Genomic DNA, 11,382 nt, shown 5'->3' with positions numbered 1-11,382 from the left:
TGACGAAGTGGGCATTCACCCACGAAAGCTTATGCTCCAATACATCTGTTAGTCTTAAAGGTGCCACAGGACTCTCTGTTGCTTTTTACAGATCCAGACTAACACGGCTACCCCTCTGATAATTAAGGATATGAGTCCCATGCAGGTCGTTCAATCTTCTGTCATGTCTTTGGTGTTAGAAACTTTTTCATCCAAAGACTTTGACTCCTCTTTAGATTGATAGGAGTTCTCCACAAAAGACCCCAAAATCCTATTGATGGAAAGAAAATAATCTAAGGAGGCATATGGGGAAGTACCTCTTAATAGATCTGAGGTTGTTAATTCTCACAGTGCTCCTTGGTTTCCTCCATATTGGCCAAATGTCCCTTTCCCAAATGGTCTGCAACCATGGTCTTATTGGCCTTCATGGATCACAGTTTTCATGAAACGTTGTCCCACAATATACGGGATCTATACTTAAGTCACCTGTGGCAAATTCTCATGGTTTTATCATTCTCCTTGTCATGTTTAAGAAATGAAGGAGCAACAAATTGTAAGTGATGGTGAAATATCTGCTCATCAAGAGAGTCTTCCCAATTCACTTGGTCTTTCTCCCTTGCTTGATTAAACTATTTCATGATACACAATTTTCAGCTAATGATTTAAACTCTGTCAGGAATTATTGAAGCATATCGCAAAAACACTGGAAGTTCCTTTGGAGACCATTCAGGAGAAAGTGTATAAATTGTTTGATATCCTACAACCAACATCCCAAAGCAGGGTTGAACTACCTATTAATGAAGGGATGTTGCATCCATCAAAAGATCTTTGGGTTACCCCTGCTGTGAGGCAAACCTTCAGGCAAACCAGGGCTGTTCGCTCAGCTGTCCCTCCAACAGAGCTGAGGTGAGTAACCGCTCAGGCATGCAGGAACAATCCAGCTTCACTGACTTACCCTTCCAACAGAGCCTGCAGTGACTTAGCCCTCTAGCATGAGGCAGCAACCTATCCCTGAGCCAAGACGGGGTCAGATGACTCCCAGGCTCAGGTATTTGAGTTTGAGTCTCTGCATTCATTACAAGACTCGAGATCCACATTCAGATCACTTGGTTTATATACTACTATGTTTAAAAAGAAACAGTTTCATCCTCAGTCTTCAGTCTCTAGATGTAGAAACATGTAGAATCATCTTCTCCTCCTCCTCACCAGAGGCCTTCTGAGCAACTCAGAAGGAGACACAGATATCAGAAAAAGAAATTAGTTCCACTTTCTTCTTCTATAACTGATCAGTCGAGTCAGGCACATCAAACAACACATTTGATGCATTGGTTAAGGATCTTGGACTAGTCTACAAGGATCTTTACCCTTTTACTCCAGCATTTGGTTTCCATCCTTCTGATTTCCAGGAGCCTTGGGTGATGGTCATCACAGATCAATGGGTCCTTCAAGTCATCAATGATGATTATGTCATTCATTTTCAATCCCGTCATCCCACCCATTCTAGTCCCTTTTCAGGGCCACTCTCATGAGTTTTGTTCCAGGAGATAGATGAACTAATTCAGTGGCACCGTCACTCTTTACTGATCATGGTATATGCACCAATGACTTCTTTGATGGCTGTTGAGTCCGATGCACAAGTGACAGTCCACAGGTAGGGCACACCCATGCACTAGCACTAGCAATGCTCTGAATCCAAGCAGCATATTCTTTCCTCCTCTGATGCCAGTCATCACAAAGCTTGATCCAGTACACTTCGCAGTGCCTCGCTCTATTTACAAGCGGACTCTGCCAACCACAGCAGCATTCTGCCCTTCTTTCCCAATCATCAACAGAGATTCCAAAGATTCTAAATCATCTTTGCAAGCATCCTGAAATCTGCGCAGCAGTCTGCCTCTCTTTCTAGACCCTTCTGTGAGTGTGAGAGTACAGCACTAATTAAGTTAGGGGCAATAGAGTTAGTGCTTCAGGAATATATTGGGAGATGCTTCTATTCTCTTTATTTCCTCATACTGAAAAAGAAAGGAAGTTTGTGCCTGATTCTAGATCTCAGGAATCTCAATTAATACATTCAATGTGCCAAATTCCATATGGTAACTTTCATTTCTTGTTATCCCTGCTGTAGATCCCCTGGATTGGTTCATTACCCTCAACTTACAGGATGCTTATTTTCATGTGTCAATATACCCCCCCGCCCCAACAGAAAGCACCTACATTTTCTGGCTCTGGAGAGTCATTACCAATTGAGAGTGTTGGAATTTTATTGGCACTGAGAGGGTATTCACAAAGTGTCTATCAGTAGTACCAGCCCATCTACTCAGCCAAGGAATCCACATTTACCCTTACATAGATGTGCAGGGGAATTCATGAACACAAGCGTAGTCACAGGAAATAAAATTATTCATTTAATTTCATCCCTCACCCCCCCCCCCCGCCCATGTATAAAGCCTCATTCAAAGACCCAGGGGGTCACTATATTAATGCACACAGCAGTCAATCAATGCATTACCAAAAATTAAAATACTGAAAATGGATGCCCCCCTCCATCCACCGACTCGCCGCTCACTTCCTCACCCCCCCCAAGTATCAGGGGCGGCAGGTTTGTAGAAATTTTGGTGGTGCCCAGAACGCTCAGAGCCTGCCCCCCCGAACTCCGCCCCCCACCTACCTAAGGCTCTGCAAGGGAGTTTAGGTGGGGGGAGGAGGTCTGGGGTGCAGGCTCTGGGTTGGGGCAGGGGATTGGGGTGTAGGACGGTTGAGAGGTTGGAGTCTGGGGTGCAGGCTCTGGGATGGAGTTTGGGTGCTGGGTGCAGGCTCCGGGCTGGGGCACAGGGTGGAGGTGCAGGATGGGTGGAGGGGTGCAGGCTCTGGGAGGGAGTGCAGAGGGCTGGGTGCAGGTTCTGGGAGGGAGTTTGGGGGCAGGAGAGGGTATGTGAGAAGAGGTGGGGGTGCAGACCCTGGGACAGAGTTTGGGTGCTGGGTGCAGGCTCTGGGCTGGGGCAGGGCCTGGGGGAGCAGGAGGGGGTGAGGGGTGCAGGCTCTGGGATGGAGTTTGGGTGCTGGTTGCAGGCTCTGGGCTGGGGCAGGGCCTCTGGGTGCAGGCTCTGGGACAGAGTTTGGGTGCAGGAGGGGGTCTGTGGGGGGGAGGGGTGCAGGGTCTGGGACAGAGTTTGGGTGCAGGAGGGGGTGTGTGGGAAGGGGGTGGGGGTACAGGCTCTGGGACAGAGTTTGGGTGCTAGTTGCAGGCTCTGGGCTGGAGCAGGGCCTCTGGGTGCAGGCTCTGGGACAGAGTTTGGGGGCAGGAGAGGGTATGTGGGAAGAGGTGGGGGTGCAAGCTCTGGGACGGAGTTTGGGTGCTGGGTGCAGGCTCTGGGCTGGAGCAGGGCCTCTGGGTGCAGGAGGGGGTGAGGGGTGCAGGCTCTGGGACAGAGTTTGGGTGCAGGAGGGTGTGTGTGGGAAGGGGGTGGGGGTACAGGCTCTGGGACGGAGTTTGGGTGCTGGGTGCAGGCTCTGGGCTGGGGTATGGGGTGGGGTGCAGGATGGGTGAAGGGGTGCAGGCTCTGGGAGGGAGTGCGGAGGGCTGGGTGCAGGCTCTGGGACAGAGTTTGGGGTCCAGAGAGGGGATATGGACTCTGGGAGGGGGTGGTGGGTGCTGGGGGGAGGGGACTGCCATCACATGTGGCTTCCTTCCTCCCGTGCTGCCCCTCGCCATAGCCTCACTGGGGGTGGGGGATGGAGCTGCCCCTTGCCCAGTTTTTACAGGAGTGGTGGCGGGTGAGGGGGCGGATCACAGGGTCAAACACTCGCCGAAGGCCCAGCAGCTGCTCAGATGAGTGAGGTCCACTGCAGATGATCCTGTCTCCCACTGGAAGCCCCCTCGGCATCTCCTCCAGGGTGGGTGCTGGGGGGGGGGAGGGCTGTGAGCCCCTCCGCCCCCCCCCCCCCCCCCCCCCCCCCCCCCCCCCCCCGATGTGCAGCAGCCGGCTGCCTCAGCCTGCTGCTGGCATCTCTTGTTGCCATAGGCAGCAGCAGCCGGAAGAGCCGCGCGCAGCTTTCATTCTGGCAGGGTGCTCCAGGGCCGGGGGGGGTGGGGCCCGCACAGTGAGCCCATGTGGGCCACATGCGGCCTGGGGGCCATATGTTGTGCAGGCCTGCTTTACACATTAGTGTCAGAGAACTGAACGCTGCCAGAGTGGCATGCCAAGTATTTCTATTGCAGATCAGGGGAAGCAGTCTATTAGTCCTTACAGACAACAAGGCAGCAGTGTTCTAACTCAGCATGCAGGGGGAACTCTTCTTCACTCTGTCAAGAGGCAATGTTGGGAGCTCTGTATTGACAGCTCAATAGATCTAGAAGTATCTTATCGGCTGGGTGTACAAAACAACCTAGCAGACCACCTGAGCTGATTGTTTGAGTTACCATGAGTGGTCTTTTCAACCAGATGTAGCCAGATACATCTTCCAGCTGTGGCGGTTTCCGCAAGTAGACATATTTATGACAAAGTCTAACAGAAACTGTCAGCAGTTCTGCTGTCTATGGGGTCACAGCCTGTGTTCTGTGACAATTGCCTTTTTAACAGCTGTGGTCAGGCAGACTCATCTACAGTTTGTCACCAATCCTGCTCATTCACAGGTTATTACTAAAGATGAGAAAGGACTAGGCCAAAGTCATACTTATAGCCCCAGCATAGTCCTGTCAACACTGATTCTCCATTCTATTGTCAAGACTTATGGTTCCCCATTTGAACTGCTAGCTACCTGCTCTCTACTACATCTGTCAATGAAGGTGGAATTTTTGATGGCCATTACCTTGGCAAAAGAGTAGGGAACTTGCATGCCTTAATGCTGGGGCCTCCATATCCAATCTTTTTTAAGGAAAAGATTTACCTGTGTCTTCATCCAAAGTTCGTCCTAAAGGTGGTTTCATCTTACCATATAAACCACCCAATTTATTTGCTCGCATTCCATTTGAAGCTTCATACAAGCAGGGAGGAAGAACATTTGCACACCTTGGATGTCAGAAGAACTCTAATGTTCTACCTCGACAGGCGCTTCTGTAAATACTCTCAGCTGTTCGTAGCAGTGGCAGACAGAATAGGAGGACAATCAGTTTCCAGCCAGATAATTTCTTCCTGGATGGCATCCTCTATATGCCAGAGTTCTCTTGCCGGCAAAATAAAACCACCTACAATGAGGAGAGGTAACTTTGTTGGTAGGAGAATGTCTCCTGCCGACAAAGCGCTGTCCACACCGATGCTTTTTGTTGTTAAAACTTTTGTTGGTTAGGGGTGTTTGGTTTTTCACACCCTGACCGACAAAAGTTTTAACGACAAAAGTGCAGAGTAGATATAGCCATCTCCTTGCTTCTCCCTAATCACTCATAAACTTTTGGCCCCAAAATCCCTTCCCCCCCCCCCCCCCACAAGAGAATATAGTTAGAAATAACCGGATGCAAAATAAAGGTGAAACTTTGCTTTCTCTTGTTATTTAGCCTTCCTGGCAATATGATCTCTTCCTTTGGGAGGCTTTAGCACAGTCTAATAGATGGAAATCGTATCACTCAAACATCTTAAGCTAGAATCGACAATTCATGTGTACTGGAGAAAAATAATCCTTTGAGACTAATTTATGATAGATCTATTTCAGTTGTGGAAGAGTAGAAAATCATATTCAGAATTTCAGGGCTTGTAATACTTTGGTTTAAAAGTCTTGGGTATCAGCACACATTTAAAATGTTATTTTTAAACACATTCAGTAATAGTAATACTATAGTGAAGGAATGTACAGAATACTAAATAAGCTTTTCCCTCCCAGATACTGCTGAAGAATCCTGTGTTGATGTGTTTAATAGTAGCTGCTTCTACAGAAGCTTTAGTTGCCACTGGCTTTGCCACATTCCTGCCAAAATTTATAGAAAATCAGTTTGGACAGTCATCCAGTTATTCAGCTACACTAGGAGGTAAAGTGGCTTTTCAATTTTTTAAACTCTTTAAATAAAAATATCTTGTGTTATATATATTGTACTGCCTATGTTCATTAGCTGGTAGAGGAGAGAAATTAATTTGGGATTGGTATGTACTTGCAATTGTAGAGTTTCTGTAACCTTTAATTCATAAATATTTTTAGCAAAAATTGGTCTTTTTATTACAAAATGCCAACTTCAGAGCAGCAGTGGACTCTTTTTCACACCGTTCCACTCAGTGCCCTTGCCTACACTAGGACATCTATCACCTGTAGTTCACTAGTGGTGCAACTCTACCAGAAGAAGCTGTAGCATCAACAGAACTCCAGGCATTTTTATCACTCATTGTAGGGATAGACAGTGTTGTGATAATTTGGCCTACAAATTTACCCTAATTGTGAGCTCAACTGTAAAAAATGAGTGTAATTTCATAAATGTCACAATAACCTGTAACAACAAATGTTGATGGGAAGTGGTGCAAAACAGAGACAGACTGAATTAGTCAAAACAAAAAGGCCTGCTGATCCTCAAGTACCATGTTAAGATCATGCGTGATGAACAAGAAAAGTGTGGAACCAGAAATCAGTGAATCAAAACTGGTATGTTAGAAATTAAGCCTATTGGTGGCCAAAATAATGGGGGGATTGTCTATTCCAACCACCACTCCATTTCTGGGTCCTTCGAGGAAGACTTTGGGAAGAAAAATTGGCCAGTGGCATGAACTTCACCAGCATAGTTGCCACCCCCACCGTCTCCAGTGACCCTGGATCATCTTCATCCTAATGCTGAATGATGTCCTGAGCAGATCAGGCTGGAGGGAGGGAGTCAGATGACACTGCTATCTCCAGCAGTTCTGGCTGAATCCTAAACACCACCTGGGATGTGAGACTTTGTCTCTCCCACTTCCCCCCAAATGTATTCTTTTTCCTTTTCTACCTTATTTCTTCTCTTTCCAATCTCTCTCCTTTTTACTTCTGTCTAATTAGAATCTGGCTTAGCTGGCCAACACTGCATATTTGGCAACACTGCTGCAAGCCTGTGACCAGAAAGAGGCAACTAAAAGCAATACCTTAACAGCTTGATGCTGGTACAAGTTTGACAGGTCTTGGAGTAGCTGATAAGACTGTGTACTTTGACTGTGTTTTTCCAGCTGTGAGGTTGCAAGTGAAAGACAATCAGATTTTCTATCTTTACTATTCTGTTCTCTCCCTTTTTGTGTGTGTGTTTGTCTTATTTTGTCATCTAGGATCTGGGGCCAGACTTTAACAACATGAGCAAGAACAACAGTTCCAGCCCATCTCAACTAACTGTATCTCTTTTCTCTAAAAAGGGCAGTTGTTATAATCTTTAATACCATCTAAGTCACTGTCAGACAAGGTTTTTTTCCTTTCTAAAGGCCTCAGTTGGCACGTGACCAAGGATTTATCTCCAAATTTGGTCCACTGGTTAGATCATTAGCTTCCCTGGCCCATGCTGGGTACTGATGGGGAGTGCGACGTGAACGCTGGTTCATGCCCCTCCATATTAAGTAGGCTGAAGTCTCCATATACCAAACCCTGAATCTTGTTTAAAACTAATATTGAACAGTGGCTATATTAACACCTTGGATTCTTTGGCCCCATATATTCCATCTAAATTAATTCAACAGACAATATATAAATAAAAATGTCTTGAGTTCTGTTGACATAACAGTTTCCACCTTTGCTACCTCTGGTGAATACCATTTATGGTTCAATTGCATGGAGCAATCTGAAAAGCAGTGTGGTTAAAAAAGACAATTAGGCTTCTGGTGTGCTGAGTCCACTGCCTAATTGTTAAGATTTTGTGGGCATTACGGAAAAGCAGAGTTTTAAGGAGGTTAATAAGAGAGTTTTGCAGATGTTGATGGGAAGCTCGTATAAAACATGAGGGGCAGAATGGGAGAAAGCACAAAGGTGCTTGTTTGAAAATTTAACAAGTGTGTGATGGTGGCTGGCATCATGGGCTGAGCAGAGGGGAATTGGACCCTTTTGGTTATCAGTGAGCTACCCCACACCACAATTACTGCCCTTGGAACCTTTCAATCTGTTGCTTCTTTGACCATAGTGAAGGAGTTCCCTGCTGGAGTTGTTACCTCAGTTGTTGCTGTGATTCCACTTATCCCATTTAGCTATCACTGCTGAAGGTACTTACTTCTACTGCTTCCTTGCCTTTCTGGCAGGTCTCATCCTTTTATTTCTTCTTGTTTTTTTTTAACCCCAGAAATTCCTCAGAAAATGGAGTAGGGAAATTGTTTGACAAGGGGTTTAGAGGACCAAAAAGCCCAATATCTGCACATCCTTGGAACTCATTATGGAAAATCTTGTGCTTAAAATAGCAGTAAACTGCATGGAGGAAGGTTCCAGCTGACTGAAGCGTGCACTAAAAAGGTGCAGACTTTGAGAGTGTGAGAGAGTGCTATATTAATCTGATGCATCTACCACAATATCTAAGATTGGGCCGTTCCTTTGGCAATAAGAAGTTTGAAACAACAGCTAAATAATGAGAGGCCACAGATGCATGCATATAAATCTAAAGAGAATCATTTACGTTATTTTTGTGAGAACTGTTATAAAAGTTTAATCATGTCTTTTGAAATTCCAGTAATATAGTTTGAAAATGACAAAAACTCAGGATACATCCTGATAAATTTTGATTTTTCAAATATGAAATTATCCTAAATTGCTTAATTATGTCTTGCATTTTTGTGTAATTGCTGGTGTCTCATTTTCCTCTAGGGATTGTATTAATTCCAGGAGCAGCACTAGGCCAAATCATAAGTGGCATCTTGGTTTCCAAGTACAAACTGGATTGCAAAAACATAATCAAGTTCATGTTAGGCACTTGCTCAGTGGCTCTACTATTGAACACAGTGTTTATGTTTTCTAAATGTGGGAATGAACCATTCGCAGGTGTCTCTGAAACATATAATGGGTAAATATATTTTAATGTACTCTTGGGCTTGGTAACAATGTTTAAAATGAGTAAACTGTTTTACATTGCATAAATACACTTTTCAAATAGTCTTGTTTAATTTTTTTTTAATGTATGAAAACATACTTTGAGAAAGTTGAGAATTCTCTCCATAGTTGAGTCCTGCTAGCAGTAGATGAAAACAGGAAAAATTCAAAGTTCTTGTGATGTTATATGTCCAGTAAAAGGGTCTGGCAGGCTGACTCTGCTCAGGTATTATTTCTCTGTCTCTTGCAGATGTGGGCAACTGTTGTGGTTGCTTAGGTTAGATGTCTGTGTTTCTTTGGAGAATGTTTTCCCTCAACCCTCTTCTATTTCTGTCAGAGGTTGGTTAATTTATGCAGGTTTCTTTCTTGAGAGAGATTCCCATCCCCTGCTCTTTCACTGAAGTACATTGAAGGATGGCACAGAGGTTGAAATCCTAACTTTGCTACTTTGACAGTGAATGGTCTACAACCAGTGGCCCTCCAGTTCTGTTGTGTACCATTCTTTCTTAAAGACTGGTAGGCTTCAGCTCTCACAGTAGAGAGAGACTTAGCCCTGTAGTTTTACCTTTCCATGCACACCTGCTTCTTAGCTGAAAGGTATTTTGAGCCCAGCAATTTAACTGGTAAATTGATCTTTTTTTGGGTGGAGTGAGGTAGGCCTCATTTGAGACCAGGTACCATTGTGTCAGTCATTTATGCCAAGTCATGCAAAGGGCCAGGGCTCTGGCCTTCCTGGATAAAGAACATGACCAGCAGGACAACCCTAGCTGCTGAAATCTAGACGAGGGTGGTTTTGCTCACTTGGGGTATATCTACACAGCCCACAGGAGCAAGCCTTCTAACCTGGGTCGACAGACTTGGGGTAACATGGCTCACGTTAGTGCTCTAAAAATGTGTGTGTAGACAGCACTTTGAACTTGTGGCTTGGGCTGGAGCTTGGGCTCCAAAGTCCATCCCCCCCTTCCTTAGCTTCAGAGCCTGAGCATCAGCCTGAACTGCAACTTAAAAGTGCTGTCTTCACAGCTATTTTTAGAGTGCTAGTACAAGCCCTGCTAGCCCAACTCTGTTAACCCTGGCAGGTAGTGTTGCTCATAAGAGCTGTGTAGACGGTGTCACTCCCTCTGTGTATCTCCCTTAGTTGTCTGGACTGCTTTCTGGAGACAGAGCTTGATTAAGCCTTCCTGGCCCTGATTTAGGAATTCTTTCATTTTTCTGAAGTGTCCATATCTCCTGTGCAGCTTAACATTTTGCTTCTAATTTTCTCAACTGTTTTTCTTTAGTTTGGGACGGGTGCATCAGTGTAACATGGTCTCTTGGGTCAGATGCTCCTCTTGACTTATTCTTCCCTTCTTTTATTCTTGTATATCCTCTAATGGATACTGTCCTGTAGTATGGTCAATAAAAAATCCAGGTACTAGAATGCTAAATTGTATTCAAATCAAATGAGAGCTACCTTTTTCCTATCCAAATTAGGCAAAAATCTCACCTGCATGGGATAGAATTCTAGTCTTAATGTGGCTTCTTCTGAAAAAAAATATGGAGGAAAAAGGATCAGTCAGAACAGTGTTAAACACTAAAAAATACATAGTTATATTTTAACCTTATTTTCAGAACAACGGGTTCCAGAGAGTGTACTTATAGGAATTGTTTTAAATTCCAGTGGGTAAGTAAATCTACACGGGTAGATAGTGATAGCAGTATTTTAGTACACTTTTTAATTGTGCTTGGGGAGTGTGTTCGCAAATAGGTAGAGAATTTTTGTTCTTTATTATTACAGTAGTGCTTAGATACTGCAGCTGGGATGGGGCCCCATTATACTACAAACACAATAGGAAGTGATAGCTCCTGACCCAAAGAACTTTCATACTGAGCAGACCAGACTGACTCTGTATGTGTGGGGTTGGGGTGGGGGAGTGGAACAGAGGTGGAGTGACTTGTCTAAGTAGAGTCCCACTCAAGTGTCCTATCTACTGGACTACACTAGCTGTATTTGAAACTTTCAATTAGTCTGATTCTATGCTTGTATCTGTAAGGATTCTGGTCTCTTTCTGTTAATGGATTTTGACTTCTTGAGCAACTTCAGCATTTCCATTTGACACCCAGTCTCGCTACCCTTCTACAAGGATAATCAGTTTGCCTTTAATGTATAAGAAATTTTGTTTCATTCCAGTGTGTGTGTGTGTGTGTGTGTGTGTGTGTGTGTGTGTGTGTGTGTGTATTGTGATACAGGAGGGCCAGGGAGCAGTGGGAAGTGGTAGAAGGGAAGTATATAAACCCTAGGTTAATTAAGGCGTGGTTCCCTGTAGACTAGGGAGGGTTGCTACAGGTTAATTGGAGCACCTGTAATCAATTAAGGCCCTGTTAGAAACCTAATAAAACCCCCTGCTTCAGGCAGTCAGGGGGAAGGAGAGAGGACTGGAGCTTGGAGGTGTGCTGTGAGACCTGGAGGAACAGAAAACCGGAGTA

The 11,382-nt window shown here is 45.0% G+C and overlaps 1 protein-coding gene across 1 annotated transcript in view; it reads left to right on the top strand.

Moving 5' to 3' along the window:
• LOC112104336 (solute carrier organic anion transporter family member 4C1-like) overlaps positions 1-11,382 on the top strand; it is a 109,504-nt gene that overhangs the window by 71,716 nt on the left and 26,406 nt on the right. The window contains exons 7-8 of the mRNA XM_024196612.2: positions 5,791-5,935; positions 8,695-8,890. Coding sequence (XP_024052380.1) covers positions 5,791-5,935; positions 8,695-8,890 — 341 coding nt within the window. The remainder of the gene's footprint in view (positions 1-5,790; positions 5,936-8,694; positions 8,891-11,382) is intronic.

The sequence above is a fragment of the Terrapene carolina genome, unplaced genomic scaffold (genome assembly GCF_002925995.2).
Source record: "Terrapene carolina triunguis isolate 2854851 unplaced genomic scaffold, T_m_triunguis-2.0 Scaffold69, whole genome shotgun sequence".
Classification (NCBI taxonomy): domain Eukaryota; kingdom Metazoa; phylum Chordata; order Testudines; family Emydidae; genus Terrapene; species Terrapene triunguis.
Note: the sequence above shows the minus strand (reverse complement) of the source record. Positions and strands in the feature narration are given on the sequence as shown.